Below are 26110 nucleotides of genomic sequence, written 5' to 3' on the forward strand. Positions count from 1 at the left end.
TTTGATCATATTTCACCTAATAAACACCCTCACAACCTTAAAAAACTAATATTCCAACTAAAAAACCTCTAAATTGGTTTTTTTAAAACAATAAAATCAAGGTCAAAAAAATCTTAACAAGTTTGATCTATTTTTTCTAGCAAAATAAAGGTAAAATCATCTAAATTAAATTATTTTTATAAAATAAAACTCGTTGATATTAAAAATGTCTTGTTTGATGATCTAAATTTGGCCAATCATCAACTTTTCCTTTCCTTGCTCAAACTAGAGAATGTAAAAATAATAATAATAAAAAAGATTTGGACCAAAATAAAAATTATAAGAACTAAAATAACCAAAATGGAAAACAAAAAAGTCTAAAGGCAAAAAAATATTGGAAAATGTGATACTTAAAGATTAAAAAGACCTTGGGAAATAGCTGTGAGATGCCAATAGAAAGTTAATGAAAAGAGTTTATAGACTCATATGCGAAATAATGCAGCGTGAAAAAATAAAATAAAAATAAAAAGTTTTGAGACTGAAAAAAAAAAAACTTTAAAGGACAAAGAAAAGGTGCACTATTTGAATGACGAGTGCTAGTTAGTGTTTTTGCTAAGCTTTTTAGTTGTTTTTATAATATAATATATAATAATTAAAGAATAAATGCTATCAATTCCAAATATGATTACCTAGATATAATAAATAATGCATTTTTAAATTAATTTTATTAATATTCAATAACTATTAAGGCTAGTAAGAAACAGCTTTTTTTATATAAATTTATCAGTTTATACAAATGACTTTCTTAATCTTGACCGAAAAAGACCTAGTCTTGATGAATGAAAACTTGCTTCAAAAAACTGTCCATGCAAATTGTGAAATATATATATATATATATATATATATATATATATATATATATATATATATAACATTTTGAAATGTTACTTCTTATTATTATTATTTTTTGTTTTTTGTAATGAAGATTTCTTATATGTTAGTTGTGGATGAATATGAAAATTAAGCACGGAGTCAAGGATGTTGTCATATATAGATCTCATATAAAAAATAGTATTCCCAAAAGCCATTGTTAAGTACTCTTCCCAAAAAGAAAAAATAAATATTGAGTACTCTAAAGAAGATTTAATTATAATTTAGTCCCTGCAATTTATCAAAGCAACTGATTAATCCCTATAGTATCAAAAAGAGTAAAATGATCCTTCAAACAGTGTCAACCATGCTTAATTTAGTAGTATTTTGTTCAGAAAACAAAAAACATGGAAAGACAAGGGAGAATGGAAGCAACGAGGAGATCAGGATGGGGCAGGTGAAACCTTTTCGAGGAAAAACTTAGGAATGGTCATTTGAGATGCATCCTTGGGAAGTAATCATCAAACTGGAGTATGTAAAATAAGAGAGGAAAATGTAGGATCTTAGAATGGTCAGTAAACCTTAAAAGTTTCGCACATCCATCACTTGATAGAGCCAGCACCAAAACAAGAAAGGGATTGCATTACCTTCTTTTTAATTGATAACTATCAATAGCTACAGTGGAATGGTTTTCTTTCAAATTTGGCCAACAAACTTGGAGAATGTTAATAACTAAACAAGGCCAAACCTTCTGCTTATAATAAACCAGGTAGATCTAATTCAAAATGGAACAAGTTGTGGCTTCGATGAAATTCATCCTCCTCTATAACAATTAGCTCTAACAACTGACTATATATCGCTTAGTATAAAAAATCTGTTACTAGTATGAACAGTCAGTTCCAGCAAGACTTGAAATTCTGAGTCGAACAAATATTAGCAGAAAGGAGCTGAATACTATTTGCCTCAAATTCATCGAAAGTATTTAAGAAGAACAAACTTGCAATTAAAACTGATATGAACATGGTATTCTATTCAACAACGCTTACCCTCAAGTCTCGATTTCTTCGTCACCACCACCACCACCATTTTGTTGCTCACCATCCTTTTGCTTATCATCTTTGTAAGCTTCTATATCCTGCTCACTGCTTCCATCTTCTAGTACTGTGTTTTGGTCAGAAAATCCATCGAATTCAGATCTCGAAGAGCCCATTTCAGAACTTATTACGTCCACACCAAGGGGATTCCTCACATTTGCAAGGTAGTCTCTCCTGACAGAGAAGACTTCAAAAAGCTCTGTATAGCCTTGCTTTTTGATGCCAAACTCAATGCCACTTGATGGCATATAAGTAGTGTTAGCAGGATAGTTAATGAGAGTTCCTGAGTATAGTTGATCCAATTGATTAAAATAAGAGCAGGTTTTGGATCGCGCAGACCCCTTCTTTGGACTTTCCCTGGCTTTTCGAAAGTATTTGTTGATGTTCTCCCACTTTTCTTTGCACCTCTTGGCGCTTCTTTGATAGCCCATTGAACTCATTAAAGAACTTACCTCTTCCCAAAGAGGACCCTTTAAGCCAGGTTCTTGAAACTTAATCTCTATTCTACTTCTAACTTGGATCAATGCCTCAACTTCATCTTTAGGCCATTTGCTATGGCTGTCAGTTTTCGTAGGTGTAATTTCTTTGATGGGCTCATTAGAAATTTCTGGTTGCAGCAATGGTGGAGCCATTCTAGTAAGAAGATTGATACTTTGGCCTGTGATCTTCTCTATGTAAGAAATAATTTGAGCCTCTCTACTTGAAGCTGAAGCCCGTTCATGTGCTAAAGAAATGGCTTCTCTGCTATACTTTTCAGCCTCTTGGCGTCTCCATGTTGCTTCTCTCTCTGCCCTTTCTTTATCCATTCTCTCAATCACTTCCAAGAACTTCCTATGCAACATTTCTTGGTGATTCATCACTTTCTTCACCGAGTTCTCAAAGAACCCAGCTATGTAATTTAATTTCTCCTTCAATTTCCCCTTTCTCTTCCTCCTTCGGCATTTCCTCAATGAAGCTTCCTCTCCAATCGAATTCTCTGACCCACGATCAACCCCAATTACATTATTGGCAGCACCACAGGCACCAACATTTTGCCCATTTGAAGCATTACAAGGCATTGAAAGACCCGCATTTGTTGGTGAATTGTCGCACGTGAGAACAGAACCAGAGCCTGTTTGATTAGCTTCAGCAATCTGTGCAAGACTATAGATAGCTTGAAGCTCATTGAAGAGAGGAAATTTGCTTTCCAAATTCTTGCACCCCTCACTACTTTCATCAACTACTTGTTCCATCTCTAAAGGGCTAAAGTAACTAGTCTTACTTTCATTAATTTCTTTCTCCTCACTTCCACTCCGCTGCTTATTGAGTTGTTTCCTGTAACATTTACACAAACACATAAATGACATGACATGGTACCCACTTTATAAAGAGCGAAGTAAGCAAAAAGTCATGTGATTAATAAATGTTTAGCAATAAATTACCAAAAGGGTTCTTTGATAGTGGTAGAATCTTCGCGGGGATGCCAAGAATGAGGCATTAAAATGGCATGTGGTGGATTACTATGCACATTTCCATCAAGAAATGTAGTAGTGTTGGTGGTAGTGCAGGCAGCTTCTTCTTGATTATTCAAATCACCAGCCTTTTTGTCGCCACTGTCTTCGTAATCGCGTCCCCACTTGAAATTCACAGAAAATAATGATGGGTTAACCTGGTCTTGGCTTTGGCTTTGGCCCTGGCCCTGGACCTGTTGTTGTTGTTGAAATGGATAAAACAACTGGTGGTGTTGCTGCAATAAAACCTGATGTGGGTGTTTATGTTGTTGGAGGTGGGGGTGCAAGTGGGGCTGGTAAGGATAGTTTAAATTTTGAAGATTGGAAATGGGTAAAACTGATGGTGAGCAGGAATAATCATCTTCCATCAAATGTTGTTGCCGTTGTTGTTGTTGTTGTTGTTGATGATGATGATGATGATGATGATCGATGTCTGGTAGTCCATAGCTAGGCTGCATTTCTTTTTCTTTTTTTTTCTTTTGAGTAGATTGTGACCAAAAGGAACAGTAGCGCTTCTTTGTTTTCAGAGAAGAAAAAATGACAATATGAAATGCCAAAAACAGGAGAAGTTAGGGGGAGATATTACTTTAACTGGATAAGACCGATCGAAAACCTAGACACTAGCTAGAGAGGAAGGAGGTGAAGTATAGAGAGCGAGAGAGAGAGGGGGAGAGAGAGAGAGAGAGGCTGTTACATGGAAATATGGAATACGTCATCTTTCTCGTTAGGGTTTTTTTAGTGATTGCTAACCCCCAATTATCTGCCTATTACATAACACTAGCCATTTGAAATGTGATTCACATCAGGTAAAATGTTTTTTTTTTAAATTATATACAGACTTTTATGATGTATTTTTATATATATAAAAATATAAATTGAATTAAAAAGGATAATGTATATACTTAATTAAATAAATTGAGAATTATTAATGTAATAAAAAATTTAACAAGCTCCTTCCTTACCCAACTAAACTCATAACTTGCGTCATTAACTTAATTGGTTTCTATAATTTTTTTATATATAATTTTTTATTTAAAATAAGCAATTATAAAATTAAGAACCAACAAAATATAAAAGTGATTGAAAAAAAATCAAATCAAAATAAATTACGTTACTCAATTAATGATCAACTAAATATTAAGTGATGAAAATTTAAAAAAAAAATATAGAAGAAAAATTAAAAAAAAATAAATACAATTGTAATAGATAAAAGAAAAACAAAAAAGTCTTAGTCTCTTAGGTTAAGAAGACATAGAGCTCCTGGGACTCCATAAAAAGACCTCGAACAACCCACACACTCAATTGTTCACCACTTAATGATTTGAAGAAAAATAAAGGTGACACATCGCCTCTATTGTTTAGATTTCAGAGACCTCCATTCATCATAAAATTAGACTAATCTATTTTAGACCAAGAAAAAATCATTTTAACAAGTATATCTCGATCCAAAAAAACAATAAAATACCCCAAATACCTTGTAAAATATATTTATAGCCTCTAACGATCAAAAAATTATCTCCAAAACCCACAATTAACTTGAATAAAAAAATATTGAAGTCAAGTCTATCATTTCAGGCAAGTTTAACGGAAAAACAACACCTAGCCTAAACTTTACTCGTAAAAAAAGTTAACAATGCTTACATATATATATTTTTTATTTTTTTTACCTGGCTGTATCAAAGTACATGCAGTTATCTAGTAAATATTTAAAAGCTTTGACACTTTTGGATATTGTTTAGTTATTATTTAAGGATAGAATAAAAAAAAAGATAGTTGAGACATATGGATAAATGAAACAATATTATTGTTTTTAGGAGTGATATACCAGACATAATAAATAAATTTGTATTTTACTTGATGGATGATGGATGTGATAGAATAAAATAAATAAAAATTTGATTTACTTTATATATATATCATCATCAAACTTGCAATATTTGAAAAAATAAATAGAGATTATTATTATTTTTAAACAAACTTAGAATGGTAATTTATTTTCACTCATCAAAATCAAATTCAAAAAGAAATTGTAATTATATAAAGAAAATTCATTGCTAAGAAGATAATATAATAAAATTATAATTTACTTAGTTATTAAATCATTTCGTCCCATATAGTTATTGATGAATAAATAATTAAACCAATCACATGTCAAAAACATATTTGCACCAACTCAAATTTAATATAGTTGAAAATGCAAAATAATAATTTCATCACAAATGTAAACTTTTTTGTTATCATTCATTAATTCCCTACCTTTTCATTGTTAAATTTAGTTTATTTGAGAATACTGCTAATTTTCATTTCTCTATGTTATTTATATTTTAATTATAAATAAATTTATTTTATCTCGTAATGTTAAAAAAATCACTCATTTGGTAAAATTCTTATACTTTTTAATATAACTCACTCTTAAATTAATTAATTTTATTCAACTTATTAATTATTAATTTACTCACATACATTATTTTTTATTTGTTTTTTTATTATTAAATTGTATAAAATAATTAATTATTTATTTTGAGCAATTGATTTTTTCATATTAATTTAATGAAATGAAAAACTAAACTTTTAATACAATTATATTTTTTAAAAAGTATCAATATAATATATATGTGCAGGTGTGTGTATGCGTGTGTGATCAAATATATTTGAAAATAAATAAATTAAAAAGAAATTTCCAGGCTTAGAACCAATAACAGTCATTATTGAACTTTAATGAACTCGTGCCCACATGATCTTTTATTTGGTTGTCATATTGTCGCCAGTAGTATTTGAAACTTGACAAAGAAAGTCATCTAAACAACTTTTAATTATAATTATTAAATTTGATTTAAAATGAGATCAGTTTATAAATTTAATAAATTAAAAATATTAATGAAAAAGCACTATTTTTTTTCCAAGTAAAACAGCATGGTTACGGTTTTCATGATTCAAGAATATGATATTATTTTATGAATATTTTAATTCTAAAGCATAATATTTATTCACAATAAATTAATTTGAAATCATGATATTTCGTGAAATTAGACTCAACTTTTTTTTTTTCCTCTTCTAACAATTTTAGCTTATAAAAACGCAATATTTACTACATTCTGTATTTCGGAGTCACAACTTTTTTTTATAAATCATGTTTTAAAACCATAATAAACATAAACTATATTATTTTATTAAAAACATCTTAATCTAAAATTTTAAATTTTATTAATAGCTCAGTATAGCCGCAACAAGACACAGAATTTAATGTCGGAGACAAGAGGACAAGGTACTATACTGAAATTCACGTGCATCACCAAATGATGTCGTCTGTCTTCAATTGCTCAGAGGCTAAAATTCAGGTCAGGCTCCGACACGTGTCATCCTCATTCCATATTCCAATGCCACGATTTCTCGGCCTGCTAATCGCGCTGGTGTGGTACCGTGATAAAAGATTATTTCTTAAAGTATGTTTTTTAAATATATTTAAATAATATTTTTTTATTTTTTAAAATTTATTTTGATATTAATACACTAAAATTAAAAAAATTCATTTTTTTTTTAAAAATGGGCTAATTACAAAAAAACAAACAAATCGCAGCCTAAAAAGAAAACAATGTTCTTGGCTTGTGGCTTCACCAATCACCACCTCTTGGGCGCGCACTACAACAACCAAGACCAAGACCAAGACCAAGATTTAGTTTTAATTTTTGATTTTTTTATTGTTTTGATTTGGTTTTTTTTTTTCCAATTTAGTTTTTTATCATGTTTTAGTTGATCCTGCCACGTTAGCATTTTCAAAGCTAAGGTGATGGAGGAATTGTAGTTTTCTACAGCGAATTTATCTATTTTTAATAAATGAGATTGGGCGCGTGAGTTTTTCACTGGACTATTATTTTCATCAATCTGGACGAGAATATCTATAAAATAATAATATTATATTAGGGGGTAAATTGAAAGCAAATAAACTCTTAAAAACAGATTGGAGACTTTGACTAAAATGTAAGGACAAGTTGGGTTAATTTTCTTTTTTACCTCATAGTTATTTTCAATATGGAATTAGTCATGTGCATATCAGGTGATCGATTCTAATGATTTGGCCAGAAAATATCATTGAAGTGTTCATTTACATTCAGTAAAATCCGTGCTTGTTGTCAATTCATGATATATGATTATATTCAATTAATTAAATTGTGATTTCCTGGGCATTTATTTGGCAATGTAGCCAGGTTGTATCGCGATAACTACATCAATAAAATATATTCAAGTTTTGACGGAAGAAATAAAATTCTCATGTGACAAGTTTCAATAGATTTTTTAATTAAGAGCAATTATCCTTCGAGAGTCACTAATCAAGATTTTGTTTGAAATTTATTCAAATAACATAGTTAATAATTGGTACATGTGAAGTCAAATTGAAAGTGAGTCCATTTATTTTTAGAGTTAAAACTTTGATGTAATTTAATCTCGAGCATATACTTTTTAATATAAAATATTAACTTAATTTAAATAAGTTATGAATAAATGAGAAATTAGTCTTCATAAATTTTAAATTGATATGTTTTGATAAAATCAAAACCCTTTAAAGAATATTATCTCACATTATAATAGATAGTGGAAGAGATAAGACTGAGTTTAAAGAACAATCATGTTTCTAAAAGAAAAAAGATCTAAGTAAAGGGAGTTTTGAGCTTAAATTTATGCATGTTTTCAACTCAAAAACATTTGTTTAATGATCATAGTATTATAAGAAGTACAAATATAACACAATGAATGTAACTGTACTGTAGATAAATATTGAGAAAATGCATGCAGAGCACAGCCTCAATCTTAATTTACGAAACCGAGGTAGAATAACATAATTGAGATGTCACGTCATGGCTTTTTAGCATCACAGACCAGACGTGGACGAATTGAGCACTGAAATTGTAGAATGCCAGCAGTGCTGCCCATCCCGAAGAATCATTGAACTCCCAATAAGAAGCACTCTGGTCTGGAGGACTTCTACCAATCACAAATGCCTACTTTTACTCTATCTTCCTCTTGCTTTTCTTTTCGATTTTAAATCATGATGTATGAAAGTATGAATCCCAGCTCTACTCCCTTGCAACATGACACATGGATGACACTCTTTTCAACAGTACTACTTGTCTCTGTAATTACATTGTTACATACAAAAATTACAAAAAAAAAAAACTAGAAATAAAGCCATATGCAGAACAACTTTGTTGATAGGCGATTGAATTGAATTTTCCAGCATCCTTCAGAGCTGCCGCTAATTTCGAAGAAGAAGGAGTCTGGAAAGGGTGGTTTAGAGCGAGGAGAGTACTTTGTGAGCATCTTGATTTGAAAGGTATGCGAGGAGAGTACTTTGTGAGCATCTTGATTTGAAAGGTATCAATTTTTTTTTATCACTCTTATGTTTTTCTGAATTTTTATTAGGTTTTGATTCCTTCCTTTTAAGTGGTTTTTATGATCTATGAATGAATTTGAATGAAAACGCTAGTTTAGCATAACACGCAAGCATGTGAAATGGTTTTGTGCTCTTTGAGCGGGCCTGAACCGCCATTGCCATTTGATGAAAAAACACCAGCTTCAACCATGATGCTTTGGGATGCGGTTCTTTGCCTCTTATGGAGACGTTGAAGAGTAAGCAAAACCCACTTCTCCTCTTCTTCTGTTACATTTTTTTCTCCTTTAATTTTCTTAATTATCCTTTAAAAAACAAAGGAAAAAACTGTTTGAAGGTGTAGACCAATGGATGCAGAAGATTGTGAGAAATTTACTGATGTTTACTGGATTAAATTCCGCCTGATCAGCAATGCCATGTGAGCTGATGGTTTCATTCATCCATTTCATCTTCCGGGGCATTCATTTTTTACATATCCAATAATAATAATAATAATAATATATCATGTGCTTAATTTCTAGGTTTGCTAAAAGAAAATTGGACGTATCCATTTTCCGAGGGAACCCTTTGTAGGTCTCCTATGCTCCTCACTTTGAGACTGTCTCTGACAAAAAGGAAAAGTTAGAAGGAAGAAGAAAGTTAGTTTAACAATTAGAATTTGGTTCTATGATTTTAGTTTGCGTGGCTGTTAAGGATTTTGTACCTCTGTCTAGTAAGTCATTCTTTAATGGTTTCAGCTGGAAGAACCAAGGGTCCCAAAGTTCATAACCTGGGCACTTCGAGCCAGGCTTCATTGCTTACATCACAGATTGACCACGTTTCTCAGCACCTCAACTCTAATCAATCTTGGAAGGCTGTTTAGATTTTCTGTCCAGTTTTTCTCCTCCATGAAAGTGTTCAAATGTGGCAGTTTCATTTCCTATGCATATGATTAATCTGTCCTACGCATCTGTAGGGACTCTGGAGAATCACAAAATGTTCACCAGATAGGTGATCCTCCTGTTACAAGGGTGTCCTGTGGCCAGGTTTGTTACTGTTTCGTTGGTGCATTCTTGTGGCGTGATTGCTTATTGTCGCTTGTGTTATTGAAATCTGAGTTGGTTCGTAGGGACAAAACCGATGACTGCTGAGCTGATATAACTCATCCCTGTTTCATATCTGAGTTGATCAGTCCAAACTTGTAATGAGTGTGGTTAATTTCTTTTGTTGGAAATTGATTGTTACCATACCAAGCATCCTGTGCGCATTAACATTTTGAATTGTTCTATTACCATCTTCATTCCCTGAAGTTAGAAACTAAGTTTAAGATACCAGTTGATGTAGATTGTAGGCTTTTTTTCTGGAAAAATGCAGTACCTATTCAAATTAACACAACTGCATTGAGGTCAAACAGTAAAAAGTATGGCATTATTTAGCTTTTATGATGATTTGTTTTGGATTATTGTTTACATGGGCTAATGTATAATTCACGATTTTGTGATTATTTGTAGGATTATTTTCCAGCCCAGTCAATGAAACAGACTGTTAGATTGGCCAGGGAGAAGTTCAATAAGGTGAAAAACCTTTTAACTACAATATTGTAGAACCAAAGTTCATAAAAATATTAGATTAGCGTGCAAATATGCTTACTTTATCGTAATAAGATTATAATTAAAAAATAATTAGCATGGATTAATAATATATCATCATAAAAACATGCTAGATGAAAAATTATCATAAGAAAGACTACAGTTTATACATATTTAAATTTATAAACTCAAAATAAAAAAAATTAAATCAACTATGTTTAAATTAAAATAAAAAAGGTATTTACTTGTTAAAACATTTTAAAATAAGGAATATTTTCTTAGTCTCAAAAATGAATTTTGTCCTTAAAATTTTATTACTCATTATTTGTGCATTTACAATGTATGTAATATATCTCTCAAGATTTTAAAAACACCATCTTGGTTTAGATACACTTCTAAAACAAGATCTTTGAATAAAAAAATATAAAACTCAAATATCTCTTTACAATATAAATCTAAACTTTAGATTTGGAGGAAAATCAAATTATAAAATGAAAACAAAACACTAAAATATAAGGTGAGGAAAAGTATGTAAAAATCTAAAAAATTCTTAGAAATTCTTCATTCATTTTTATTTTTACAATGAATTTTAAAAATTAAAAAACTTAAGAATTAATTACCATCATTATCAATTATATGAATTTGTTATCTCATCTAGATGCAATCAAGCAGGTACTCGAGCATCTACAAGCCGCGCCTGCATCCAAGAAGCACGAGTTGACAATAGAAGAAGAATCTGATACAACTTTTATACTGGGCTAATGGAGAGGATCATCATTGATCACGGGTCCTGTTTTCCAGTCTTTAACTCAGCTGCCAAAATACCTCTTGCAGCGTTGCTGCTCGCAGCAATCAGTTAGGCAGCAGCAGTGGGGGGTGGCAAGATGCGACATTATAAATCCGAAAAAAAAAGAAGAAATAACGTTGTATTTTTGTGCAACACATGCAACTATTTTATTCATTTTTGATCTATTAATGTGAGTGAAAGGAGATTATGCCGAGGAGGTCAGATAAAGCCTTTCAGGGATGGACTGCTCTTTTTGGTAATATTCTGGGAGGAAATTAATGTGCTCTTGCACTAATGGCTGAGAGCAAGGATAGGGTCCTTCCCTTGCTTTGAAGTCTGCATTATAATGTGTTTTATGTGCTTAAAAAATTAGATACTGCATTATTTTATTTACACCCAGTGAGAGAATCTGGTGAAGCAGAGACAGTTTTCAGGTAAGAAAAGAGTCTGGGGGCTATCTTACAATTAGAATCGAGAATCATCGATAAAACGACGACGTCGCAGGATTCCATTGCAACATTTGCACTTCATAAAATATAAATATTTTGGATCATCTTGTCCTCTTGGAAAGGGAAAATCGTTATCTTCGTCCTGTAGCTCAATTGTATCTGACTCGTAGCTCAATTCCTTAGCCTACATGATTTAGAGGTTGCTTGTGACAAATTTGAAATTGTGTTTTTTAAAAATTTATTTTTTTATTGTTTTAATATATTAATATTAAAAATAATTTTTTAAAAATAAAAAAATATATTTTAAATATATTTTTTAGTTAAAAATATTTTAAAAAACAATAACTATTATGCAACAAGGTTGCTGTTTCACTGTCTGCTGGGGCCAATATATTTTTTTATACTTTGCAGAACAATGGAGACATCTGTTTCCTCTGTTGAGCTTATTATGTTGCAGGTTCGACTCTTGGTATTGATTTTTTTTCCTTTTTTTTTTCATTCTCCCACCTTTTATTTTCGTCATTGTTTTTTACACATAACTCCTATCTCTGTTTTTTATTTCTTTTCAATATTAAGTCAATAATTCAAAAGATTCCAAATATAATGACCCACTTTTGAAGTTGCTTTTTAATTGTTTTTTAGTGTTTTGGAATATTATGTTACCGTATAGTTTGGTAAAAAAAAAAGATTTTATAATTCCAGGAGATATTCTCTATAGAAATTCATTCCCCTCTTCTCTTCTCTATCTATTGATTTTTTTTTAATTTTTAGTTAATTTTAAATTGTTCTTTGTAATTTTTTTATTATATAATTAAATAAATAAATAAAGTGCAAAGATTTTTTTTCTTTGATTTTTCTCATGCCAAATTAATTTCAACATAATTCAAGTTTAACACGTTGCAAATAGTCTAATGACAATATAAAAAAGTTCTTTACAATCTAAATATTTTTTTATATATTTAATTTTTTTTTAATCCAGCCCCCAACATGGTGCCAGAATATCCCAGTAAAATATTTAAAGTTTTATTGTGATAAAAAATTGTGCTTTATTTGGAAAAAAAAAAACAAAAGAGGCACTACACTACAAACTTTACTGTGTTTTCATGATATTATTGTACGAGAAATCACTAGCTAGTCTTTTCATGATATTATTGTGAACTCGGTGAGTCCTGGATCAGAATAGAGAAATTGAAGATCTTGAAATGATTTGTAGAATAGAAACTCTAGTGAGTGCCTTGTATCATTTGAATGTTGTTAAAATCTTGTGTTCTTACATCACACAGGAAACACAATAGAAATTTGAATTGTAAAATTATAAAATTATAAATAAATTGTTTGAATTATTATATAAATAATTTCTGCCAGCATAACAGCCTGAAACCAGTGAAGTAAATAGGTCGAGAAATACTGGATGGTGACATGTCAAGTGGGGTGGAAATTAAGACAAGATGGCATTTATTATTCCCTAAAATAAATTCGTAATGTTCAATGATTTATTGACGGGAGACTCCATTGACACCGCAGATTGCAAGGTCCAAGGTGGCGCGCACCAATCTCTTTCCTCTATCAATCCGAGTGCCTTTTTAACTTTAATGCTTCATTTCATTTTCGGATGAGCGCACTAAGACAATGGCCAATGTGATGAAGAACGATGGTGATAGCACTGAGGGTCTTGGCCTGGTAGTAGAAGGGGCTCGTCTCTTCCTGCTGCTCCTGGGTTTGAGTTCTCATGTGTATTTTTATTATCCTCACGGTATTTTACATATTTATTGGGTTTACAGAGTGTTCATTGGATCGTGAAATTAATCGTGGTGCGTGCAAGCTAGCCCGGATATTTATGTAAAGCAAAAAAAAAAAGAAAACGATGATGATAGGATTAAGAAGGCAAGACCATGTGCTTGCCGAACAAAAAAAATTAAAATAATCATGTGAGTCGACAAATTATTTCATATCTTAAGAAGTCCGTACAGAAAATTACTACAATACATAGTCTGGATTTGTATGGGTTAATTGATTGGTACGTTGACTTCATATATTGCTACTGCCTAAAACGATAAATCTCTCAAATACAATTGATTTGTTCTAAATCATTACCTATTTAGGAAATAATATATTGGTGGGATTCATATCTATCATAAAATATGAATCCAATCATCATAAAAATTCCACATATGGGGTTAATACATAATTATTCATGAAACAACCAATAATATCACCATAAAAAAGTTCTAATTTTCTTAAAAACAACATCACAAATATTTTTTTATCATGGGCATTTTTTTTTATAAAAGACAACAACAACAAAAATAAAGGTTTTTTTTTTAATTCCTACCATTTGAAATAAGTAGGAAAAGATTATTTTTGAAATCTAAATTCTATTTTCTTATTATTGTTTCAACAAAAACATACTTTTTAATTACAAGAATATTTTTCTAAACAAAAATTCATCATGATCTTAAAAGAGAATTAAAATAATAATAAAATAATCCTAAGTATTTCATATGTTATTGAAGACGGAAAAAAAATGATAAAATTATGTCAAAAATCTAGTTTTTAAAATAAATCTTATTTTAATTGAATCTGCATGAACTGTTTTTCATATTAGGTACATAATAATTAAAAAATAATTGTTAACATGTCCATAAAAACCTATAATAATATTTTTGAATCATGGCAACATTTAATTTAAATATCATGTTAATTTTTTATATAGTGCATTTAAACCTAAGTAAAAATAAAATAAAAACAATATAGAAAGGAGCGAGGTCCAAGTATCTGGCCCAACAAAAAAAAAACTAAATCTATACGACTAACTTTTTTATTTTTTAATTAATAGCATCCACATCCATGCTCCTTGTATTTTAACTAAAAAATCATATAGCTAGCTAGCTAAAAAATATTATAACATCCATGCTATTTAAAATGGAGAATCAAGAATAATTTTTTATAATTATTATTTAAATTATAAAATTTCTAATCCTTTTACACAAGCATAATTCCATTAGTTGATCTTCCTACTGCCCAATCCCTCTATAACACAATTTCGACAGCAAATTAATCATTAGAAATGCACTATATAAATTTTCTATACATTTAAACAGTGAAGAAACTAGTTCTAACACATTGGATAGCCACTGATTGAATTAAGAAAGGTAAGCTACATGAATAGATCCCAAAGAACAGAGAACACATATTTCAAGAAAAGTCAGTAAAAGATCTCACCTTGCCGTTGATAATAAGCCAAGAGTCCTTGGGTGTGTTATGCACAATCACTTCTTCAAAAGTGAAAACTTTGACGACAACACCCGCATAAAAATGGCAGCCCTTGAGATAAATAATTAAATATAGCTAAAACCCAAATCAAATCAAGTAAAAAAGAGGGGAAATTCTCTACTTCTTTGTCACTCGAGTCAGGCACTCTTCCCCGCCATTGTATCCCAGCAATAGAGAGAGAGAGAGAGAGAGAGAGAGAGCTACAGAGCATCGTTAACTTTGCCAAAATAGAGAGCCTTTTTGCTGGTAACAATGCTATGGAAAAAAACCACTTTGCTAACTATTGTAGCTAAGTACTCTTTTTAGAGAGCAAGAGTATGGATGCTTTAAGGGGTAGACGACATCCCCCTTCTTTTTTTGAAAAAAATAATGACAAATAGTGATTCGACTACTTGCCCAGATTCTGCCACAGAGAGATAGCTAGAAAATTGGGATAAAATATTTTTGGATTAAAAAATTGATTTTTTTGGACGGTGGAAAAAAATTAAATAAAAAACCTGAATTTCTGTCAATTTTTGTCCCTGAATTTTAAATTTTCTTAAGCAATGAAATTATTATTTTTTTCAAAATCCAATATTAAGATATTTTTTTGACACCATAATAAACACATAGCAAAAAAATAAATTGCCAAGTATAACTTCCAATTAATACAATATAAAAATATAAAATTTTAAAAAAATAGATGATCAGGATAGATAAAACACAAAAGTAAAAAAAAAAAAAAAGTGCACTGAAAATGCCTCATATTTTTGTTAATGCTCATAAAGTGGCATTCAGAGTGTTTACTTGTTTCCTTGCGAGAAGTCGAATAGAGTATTAAACTCTGCTTGGATGGGTCAACTAAAATAGAGAAAACCTTTTTATTTGTTGCTTCACCTTGAAATGTTTAGTTTAAGTTCATCTCATGGATTCTGAAACAGAGGAACTCTGTTCACCTTCTCCATTTTTATAAGAAAAAATACGATTGCCTTCTGATTTTTCTCTAAAATTTATTTGGCGGAGGACTCCTTGGAAAGAATTTACCCCACACACCAGAAATTTCCCAGGATTTTTTCCTGCCTTTAGATGACTTAACTAGGACCAACCAAATAGTAGTAGCTAGTTAAGTTGTGGTTTTACATCACTCAAGACAGATCCTTTATTTGATGGAATATCGAAGACATTATACTTGCAAATGTAAGAGATTCGAACTGTACAATCATAATATTGGACAAAAATGTAGACTATCATCGTTTTACATTGAATCAGAACAGAAGGAAACTATCAACTGAAGTGTTTGTCCATCCATGGAAAATCCAGTTTTTCTTTCTTTTCTTCTGTTTGTAGATGCCAAAGTAGCTGGCAATCGATGTGTGTGAAACTGAAGGGTTTTCCATGGATCAGCAAAGACTTCCTTAACTGTCAATAACCATCACAAAAATACAAATGCATAAACTACTACAAACTCAAAAGGCTTCACAAAGGCTTAAAACTTACAATATTATCATGGAAAGCCATACAAAGTCTCATCGAGTTCGAGGAATTCACTCATCCATTCCAAATTCAGAGGATCCTCGTTGGAGAAATCAAAGAATCCATCCCCACCAAAGCTAAATTTTGAGTCCTCAAGTGTCTTAGAGGTACCCTCCTCACTTCTCTTGGCAACATTGTCCATGTCCAGTACCTTAGTTTTCACAGTATCATCATCAGGTTCTTGCCATGTCGAGCTTCTCACTGGCTTCTCATTTTGCTTTATTTTTTTGCTCAAATGAGAATTCCAGTAATTCTTGATCTCATTATCAGTCCTTCCAGGCAGTCTTCCAGCTATCAAAGACCATCTAAAAAAGGAATAAATTGGCTTAAGTTAAAAGACTGAGAACAACATATATTTCATCAGTGAAAAATAATAATGAGGGAGAGGGAGAGGGGCCGGAGAGAGAGAGAGAGAAGGAAATTGTGATAAACTTGCCTGTTTCCAAGGAGCTTATGAAGCCTAACTATCAAGTCCTCTTCTTGGTCTGATATGTTACCTCTCTTAATATTTGGTCTAAGATGATTCATCCATCTCAACCTGCAACTCTTACCACATCTGTTCAGACCTGCAGTAAACGTACAGTATGATGAAACCCAAAATACTTGATGAATTCTAAATAAACAGCTGGACTAAAAGCTTGCATTTGTCTTTTTTAAAGACATTCATGATTAATACACTCCTTTAGAGTACCTGCTTTGGCTGCAACGGATCTCCACCTCTTTGGACCATGAATTTCAATGACTTGGGCAAGTTTTTGGTCCTCTTCAGCTGTCCATGCTCCTCTGTTAGCTTCCTTTTTATTGCATTTACTGCTCCTAGGAGCCATCGGCTTTTTTCTTGTTTTTCTTCTCTCTCTCCCTCCCTCCCTCCCTACCTCCCTCTCTCTCTCTCTCAAGGAAGCAAGATCGGTGTTTCAGACAGGAAGACAGAGTTGGAGTGAGTTCCACTTCGTCCTCCAGTTATATATTCTAGGAGTAAATAGATGGGGGAGATACTGTCTCTTTCCTCTAGCTACCTTTCTTTGGTAAATGTATGAATCCCAACTAACTGTATATAATATTAGTGCGTCAGAATCTGCCTCTCAGTCTCTCCAAGTGGAAGACCATATGGCTCATGATAGCGGGGGGAGAAATTAATATGGAAACCACTGTTCACTCAGATTGAAATGTGAATTATAAAAGTAATATATAGTGTTTTGCTTTTTTTCTTCCTTTTGTTTTTTTTATTGTTGTTATTGGTTTTTTGTTATAATTTTTTTTTAAAATATGTTTTTGTCAATTCCATCTTTCAATATTAAAATGGTTGAGAATTTAATTTTATAATTTTTTTTGTTTTATCTTTCTATAGGGTTAGAATGATTTGTAAATTTATTAAAGTAATTCAAGTTGCCCCAATTTACGGGTTTAGAGAGGTGTTTTTATTATTTTTTAAATTGAACTTGACTTTTTTTATTATCTATTTTTTATATAATTAACAAAAATAGTTTGAGAGAAAAGTCATGTTATTACACTTTTAAAGTCTATGAATTTGTTCATAGGTTTGGCTATTTAACTTGATTCACGAGTCTAGCGAGTGTAACTTTTTTTTCTTAATTAATTTTTTTCAATTTCATCCTTATATATTAAGTTAATTGGAAATTTTTTTCATCATTGGTTTCACTTTACTTTCTATGAGGTTATCATTGTCTAAAAACAATCTCATTATTGAATTGGTATTCGATTTTGCGATCAACTATTTTTGTTATTATATAGTTAAATAAAAGATAGTTTTGAAAAAAAATTATCATCATCTCAGTAGAGTCCATAACTTGATTTAAAGGTTTATCGTGCTAGCTCGTGTTACTAGATTTGCAGGTTTGACGAGTTTACCCACCAACCGGGTATATTTTTTAATTTTAGTTTTCCTTTCAGTATTGGATTGGTTGAGAAATAGACTGCATAATTTATTTTTTATTGTTTTCTATAGGGTTATCACTCTTTTTAAATAAGTGTTTATTTTTAGGTTGATGCTTAATTTTTATGAGCATATATTTTTATCGTATAATTAAATCGAGGTTATTAAATTGACATCTTGTCTCATATAATACATTTTTATCATATAATTAGTTGATATAATTTTTTATTGTCTCAATATTTTTTTTAAATAAAGTTGCTCTTGAGTTTTTTAAGAGCTAAGCCATGCTCTTAACCTCTTTTTTTTTCACATTTAAAGTGTTTTTAGCTTTAAAAAGTATTAAATTGATATTTTTTATTATTATTTCATAATAATTTTAATATACTGATATTAAAATAAAAATAAAAATCTAAAAAAACTCATTCTAATATATTTTCAAACAAATAACTATTTTGAAAAATAGCCGGCAGTATAATCTGAATCACCCCTCCTTAATTGCACGGAGAAGAATAGAACTGTCGGAAGCCAGCATGCAAGCTCATTTGCATGTGATATGTTCTTGTTTCACGAGAGATATGGACTCGATACAGTATAAAATACAAGGCTTGGTGTTACGAACAAGGACTTGGGGCATCAATCAAGCATGTTGATGACAACGAGAAGGTCAAAACGACAGTCAAATCCATCACTGCATCATCAATCTTAAAGCTTGGGGCTATAAAATAATTAAGGTACATATGAATTTATTATTTATTATTTATTATTTATTATTTAGATTCTTCTTCTTTCACGGTAAAATGGATGCGTCTATTCTCCCTTGATCACATGATACTGTTCTCTCCTCTTCATGAATCTCTGTGCCTCTCCACACTAATTTATTTCAAATTGTTGTGTCTGTGTTGTCCCCCACGTGCCATCCCTAATTGGCCCTATCTTCTTTGTTTCGCGGACCCCCCTTTTTCGCACAAATCCATTATCGGGTGCACCGTAACATGGTGATTCTTTTTCTTTTTTTTTTAATTTATCTTGACAGTCTAGCTATATGCCCTTCGTATTAGCTTTCATATGTTTAATATCATTTTTTTTTATTCGGAACTTAAATATATCATCCACTTGGTATCTTCATAAAAATAATTACTGTGTATACCAATTTTTTTATCAGTAAGCTTTTATATATATATATATATATATATATATATATAGAGTAATATCAAAACCTAATCTAAAACTTCTTGACTTCTTAAAAAAATAAAATTCAGTTTTTAAAAATAAAATTGAAATCAATTATCTAGGTCTTGTCCTAGGAGATCGACTCCCGAGTAGATTTTTAAGACTAATAATAACTATTTTTATTTTTATGTATTTTGGTTGATCAATTTTGAGTTTTTTACAATAATATTTTAGAGATAAAAAATATTTGAAGTTATCCATGTACTTTCTATTTTAAAAATACAAAAATTCACTTCAAAGTAACATTACTAACAAATTTATCTTTAGTTCTTTGTCATTATCTTTTTATTTTGATAATTTGATCCGTAGCCAAACATACAAATATTTAAAGACGTGTTCTCCATGTACAGTTTTTGCAAGCCTTCCTTGTGCTTCCCACTTCACAATCACCAACTTCACAAACAAATTTTGGGTAATACACATGAGATCTGTATGGAAACTCTATGCATGCTTACATTAATCTTCAATATCAGCAAATGGTGGTTTGGTTTCTTCAAATCCTCCTCAGTCAAGAGGCTATCTTCATCAATCCAACCTGAATCATCATCCACATGAACCTTATTGGAACTTTCTATGGTTTTCTTCATAGCAGAGGATGAACCCTATCTTCAGAGCCCTTATTATATACGCAGTATACTTACTTTTGATAGTTTATTTTAATTATATATATTTATCCTAATAGACCGTAAATTTATATGTTAATACTGCTCATGCTACATTAATTTCTTAGGTGTGCGTACGTACGTATACATGGGAAATAGGAAATTGCTACGTCTAGTTGTCTAGGGATTTGTTTTAAATAATTTATAGCAGAGCGACTAAGGTGCGCACAGCACCCATCTAGCGCGTGGCTTGGCAAACAACTTTATATAAAATACTGGGAAATATATGTAAACTCAATCATCTCCTAATCTTTTTAGTCAAAGGAATGCTGATGGTCAAATGAAATCAAGATCAACTTCGACTGGAAACCTAAACATTAATCGTTATTGATGAATTTGTGGTTAATTGACTTCATTTTTATTTTCCTAACTCGTCTAGGATGTAACGGTATTCAATGACACGTGACCGCCATTTCTCGGAGCATATTTATAAATCTCTTGTTTACCTTATATCCATTGTTTTAAGTTTATTTTTCATTTTATAAATATATTAAAATAATATTTTTTATTAATTTTAAAATTAATTTTTAATAAATAAAAATATATTTTTTTCAAAAACACCTTTTTGAAAAAATAACTCTTAATCCTAACATGTATCAGCCTGCCAAAACTTTTCAAGCAATTTCTTCAAGCATATTCTAAATTCTCGTGATTAAATTTGTTTATATTCTTTTTTTTCTGATAAATACTTCCAAAAACCCATTTATCTACCTTATAAATTATGGTCAGTTATGTAAAAAAATAATAATAATGTTTTTCTATATAGCCAACTGCAGTTTAAAACTTAATTAACATCAGTACATCAATACAACATAAAAAAATATAAAATAAAATTAAAATAAAATAAAATAAATTTTAAAAAAATATTTTTAAAATAAAAAAATATACAAGTTAATAAAAAAAGACTAGCATTATTTTATGCTTTTGATAGAAACTTGCCAACAGGTTCAAAAACACATGAACTTTTTTTTTTTGTTACTGAAATGACTTTATATTAATTTTTTTAATGATTTTGATATAAAAAAAGAAATTATTTTAATATATTTATAATCAAAAATATTTTTACAAAAACAGTCAGAATTACCAAACACTCACTATAGAGCAATAAAAAATAACCGCTGGTGAATCCTTTTCTCTTGTTGTCCGGCCTGTTTTACTCGCCGTCGGATATTCATCATCAGTTCATCTGAACCTCAACTCTATGGTCTATAATATAGGTGGAATAATATCTCATTGGAAAATACATCCTTTGATTTGACTAGACTTATTCACTCATAGCTAAAGACAAACGACATACTTCTCACGTACAAATCATCGACGACATCAATCTCTTTCAGTCACTCCCCAGCTCGCACAAAGAAATAACCATTTATCTTGTTCTTCACCCCCAATGATTTCATCTTTTAACTTATTGTCAGACTTTTATTGTATAAAGTTTAAAATACTTTTTAGATTCTCTCCTTCTTTTTAAATATCTTTTATGTGCTTGTTTTTTATGGAATATTTTACAGAAAAAATGATATGAGAAAAATATCTTAAAGTTAATCTTTAAATTTAGTAAAATATTTATTGAAAATATTTTTAATTTATAAAATTTCATAAAATATTTAACAAATAATAATCTACTGATAATATTATCCAACTATTTCAGTTATTATCTCTATCTCAACCTCACAGATTAACATCGTGTGTTTGGGCACCGAAAAATAATATATTTTTAAATTAATGTGTTTATAAAAATTTAAAGGCATACATCTATGTACCAAAATGTCTATAGAATTTAAAATACAACTTTTCATTCAAATTAAAAGAATAACTTTTCAGTCATGCATAATTAATTAATTCTGAAAATTAATTTTTTTATTTATAATAATTTCAAGTTTCATTATATATATAGGCTTTCACTAAAACATTCAAATCTAAACAAAAACCTCTTTTCTTTTCCGGCTCTCTTTATTTACCTAATATTCAACTTCTCAAATAACGATCAGGTCAAAAATAATTTTTATGCGGCCCGTTGGTTTAACCCATGCCCACTGGAAATGATAGATGGCCCATTTCCATATATGTGCAACCCAAACCATACAAAAATATATGATGTCATGCGCTCCTTTTGATGCGGGGTCTGTCAAAAAGTAGACCATCCGACGGTCCTTTCTCCAACATGCAGACCCTGCTATAGACAACCAGCACGTGTAGACTGCGCCGAGAGATAGAGGCAGAGGCACTAATAATGTATAGACACTAAATTTTAAAAAAACACTTTGTTTCTAAAAAAAAAAGAAAGTTCTCATATTTACATAGTGAAATAAATGTAGATACACTATTTTAAAAACAAAAAATAATGAAAAGCGCACCAAATATATAATAATCTCTTTTATCTTATAAAAACATCGCCACAAGTCTTTAAGGAGACGATTTTCTATAGGAAAATTTCAAGTTAAAACCCTTTAAAAACATCAAAATAATTTAGGAATAGATTTCTAAATTGGATAATTAGTTAATCAATTAATTATAATAATTTCATTTATTTTTCCTAGCTAAGGTAATCGATGACATATATTTACTGTCTGGTAGACTAAAGTAACTTATGAATAGTATCTGTAAAAAATCTTATTTGTTGGAGGTGAAGACTTTTCGATACTTAAATAATTATTTTTTTTTAAAAAAAAATATAATAATATTCTAGAAAAAGATACTCTAAAAATATATATGCTATAGAAAAAAATTTTAATATTTTATGGTGTATTTATAGTCCATGAGTTTAGCCATTTTATGGAGAAAGGATATTAGAATGTACATTCATCTTTATGATATTTTGAGTTACATTGTAAAATGTATTTTACTTATTTTATGCAGTTAAAAGATTGAGACATGAAGGATTATGATAAACTTAAGTCCTCCTGAGCCTCGGCTTAGCACACTATCAAGCCCATCCGAATCTGGTTGGCACCAAACCCAACACGTCCGAGAATTCAAAAAAAACATACAGATATATTTTTTTATCCGATATTTATTAGTAAGATATATAAAAATATATTGATAAAATATCAATTCATAACAAAACAGAGAAAAAAGAACAAGAAGAATAAACAATTATGTGCAACAAAGCTTGTTTATAATTTAAGGCAAAACATTATATATATATATATATATATATATATTACTTTGATTCTTTTATTTGATTCGGTTATTTTACATTTCCGATTATAATTAAGTTGGATTAAAATCTAAACAGAATAATTATTATTTATTTTTTAAGTAACAATAATTATATGGGCCATTTTATGAGTTTCACATAATAACCTTTGATGGGCTTTACAAAGTCAACGGTTGCACACTCCACTGTAACAAAAACGCGCGGGGGCAGTGAATTACAAGTTTAATTACATTCTATTTGTACCTACAAAAATCATGTATATCTTTTATAAATTCTTTTGTTAGATTTCACTGTATTATTTATATGTGCTCTGCTATTATTTTTTTAAAATATTGAAAAAAAATTAGACAATACTAACATGTTTTTTTTTTAAGAAAAAACGATATAGGGATTGACCGATAGGATTCAATTGATTTGGCAAATTCAAAAGCAACTTGAACAACTACAAAAAATATAGTTTGATTAAACTTATAATTCAACATGACACTTTTTTTTATATTGAGATGACAACATATTGGATTGATCCAAGTCAAATCAGGTTAACACTTAAAATTTGCTATTAGGATCATGAGATCGTGATAACTTCATAGAAAGCAAATAAAAAAAAAACATTTTAAAATTTAATTCTCAATCAACCTGATTCTTAAGAATGAAATTAAAAAAAAATTAAAAAAATAACATAAGTCACCTCAGGTTAACTTACCAAGCTTTAATTATGAGACCGAGATAACCTAGAAGAAAAAAAAAAAACAATTACGAGCCCAATCCTAATCAATCCAATATTAAGGGATGAAATTGAAAAAAAAAACCAATAAAAAAAGAACATGAAAAAAACTTCAGTCAACTCGCTAAACCCGTAACTCAGGTCATGAGACTAAGATAACCTCATAAAAGGCAAATTGAAACAAACTATAAAACTTAATTTCTAATCAACCCAATATTGAGTTATGAAATTGAAAAAAAATAAAAAAAAAATAAAAAAACTCGAGTCAACTAAGTTAGCACGAAGATGTCGTGAATCGAGTATTGAAACTAAGATAGCCCCATGAAAAGCAAATCAAAATAAATCATGAATCTTAATTGGTTCTTGAGACTAAAATAATCCTATAAAAAGCAAACCGAAATAAATTATGAAACTCAATTTCCAGTAAATTTAATTTTAAAAGGTAAAATTAATGTTAAATAATAAAATTAAAATATATATATACTTTTCCAATGAACAATGCTTTGTGAGGAGATTTCTCCTCTTCAGTTAGTTCTTATTAATTATTCAAACTAATAAAATTACAACATAATGACATACACATGGCTTGTTTAACATAATTTTAAGATGAAATTAACCCTAATAGTACTAACTAGATAAGAGATCGTGCTATGCCAGAAGTTAGCCTAAATCTTTTTCAAAGTAAAAGGGAGATGTTATGGTGACTGAAGTATTAATAAAAAAGAAAATAAAATCAAGACTCGGGTTATTGACTTGACTAAATATAATAAACTTGGATTATTTAAATAATATGAATAAGAAGATAAAACGACAATAAATAAATTGATAAAAAAATTAACATAAAAAAGATAAAAAAAGACTCAACCTGAGCTCATCTAAGTTAGTATGCTAGATTTGCGATTTGGTTATCATAACCTAATATTGAAGGGAGAAATTGAAAGAAATATTTAAAAAAAAAAGATCTGAGTCAACATATATTGAACCTACTAACCCAGCGACCATTAACACATGATTGAGATAACCCCACAAAGAAAAGTGAAGAAAAAACATGAAGATCAATTTCTAATAAATTAAATGTTGAAGGATAATTTTTTTAAAAAAATAAATTTTAAAAAGAACTTAAAAAAAAAGACTGAAGTCAACCTATGCTAAACTTCGAAACTCATGACCATAGTCATGAGCCCAAGACAAAATATAAAAATTAAAAAATAACTAAATATTGAGGGATAAAACTAAAAAAATATAATAAAAAAAGATCCAAAACAAAGGAAATAGCAATAAAAAAAGAACATGGACTAATTTGATATAAAATTAATTTAAAATCAAATGTTGAGACATGAAATTAAAAACAAAATTCAATTAGGAAAGGATAAAAAAATAGCATTCAACAAAATAAGGACCAAATTTAATATAAAAATTAAATAAAATAAATTAATGAGGAATATAATTGAAGAAAAACATTGATAAAAAAAAGATTAAAAAAACAAATAATAATCGGGACCAAATTGAATTAAAAAAATAAAAGGACAAGAGAGAGAAAAGAGGGAAGAGAATAAAAAAGTCCACGTGAGCTCATCCTCATTGTTGTTTACACGCGTCATACAACTGGAAAAATCACGATGAGATGCTCTCAAAGTCTTTGTGAAAAACGGTGTTTGGATGTGGGACAATGAATGATTTTTTTTTAAAAAATATTGCTTTTGAGGGTAATATTGTATTTATATTATGTTTTTAAAATATAAAAAGACTAAATTGCCCTCGATCAACCTTTTAAATTTTTTTTACTCTTAAGGGTGATGTTCATTGATTTTTTTTATTATAAGGACAAAATAATAATTTTATTATTATTATGATAGTAATTTATGTCTGGGAACCTAATAAATTCACCATGCCAATTATTTTTTTAATAGTAATCATAAACCTTAAAAGAAAGAAGAAAAAACAAAAAATTTGAAATGCCTAAAACTCATCATTCTTTCTGGACACATTGTATGTCTTATAATTGATGCTCTATTGATATATTATGCAAAAG

General features: G+C 29.8%; 2 protein-coding genes and 2 long non-coding RNA genes across 4 annotated transcripts; 1 reads left to right on the top strand and 3 right to left on the bottom strand.

The window, feature by feature from the left end:
* Positions 1-1572: 1572 nt before the first annotated feature.
* Positions 1573-4141, bottom strand: LOC133689187 (trihelix transcription factor GTL1-like). Its single transcript, XM_062108967.1, has 2 exons — positions 3365-4141; positions 1573-3257 (listed from the first exon to the last, which is right to left on the bottom strand). The coding sequence occupies exons 1-2, from the start codon at positions 3889-3891 to the stop codon at positions 1898-1900; spliced, it is 1887 nt and encodes a 628-aa protein (XP_061964951.1). The 5' UTR covers positions 3892-4141; the 3' UTR covers positions 1573-1897.
* Positions 4142-8414: 4273 nt separating this feature from the next.
* LOC133688018 (uncharacterized) lies at positions 8415-11494 on the top strand. Its single transcript, XR_009841075.1, has 3 exons — positions 8415-9844; positions 10310-10372; positions 11060-11494. It is a non-coding gene; the product is annotated as an uncharacterized LOC133688018 (long non-coding RNA).
* Positions 11495-14546: 3052 nt separating this feature from the next.
* LOC133687753 (uncharacterized) lies at positions 14547-15338 on the bottom strand. Its single transcript, XR_009841030.1, has 2 exons — positions 15018-15338; positions 14547-14947 (listed from the first exon to the last, which is right to left on the bottom strand). It is a non-coding gene; the product is annotated as an uncharacterized LOC133687753 (long non-coding RNA).
* Positions 15339-16078: 740 nt separating this feature from the next.
* Positions 16079-17505, bottom strand: LOC133688893 (transcription factor MYB114-like). The gene is made up of 3 exons (XM_062108534.1): positions 17100-17505; positions 16845-16974; positions 16079-16713 (listed from the first exon to the last, which is right to left on the bottom strand). Exons 1-3 carry the CDS (start codon positions 17233-17235, stop codon positions 16380-16382), a joined length of 600 nt encoding a protein of 199 aa, XP_061964518.1. The 5' UTR covers positions 17236-17505; the 3' UTR covers positions 16079-16379.
* Positions 17506-26110: the final 8605 nt, after the last annotated feature.

Source organism: Populus nigra, chromosome 3 (assembly GCF_951802175.1).
Source record: "Populus nigra chromosome 3, ddPopNigr1.1, whole genome shotgun sequence".
Taxonomy (NCBI): Eukaryota; Viridiplantae; Streptophyta; class Magnoliopsida; order Malpighiales; family Salicaceae; genus Populus; species Populus nigra.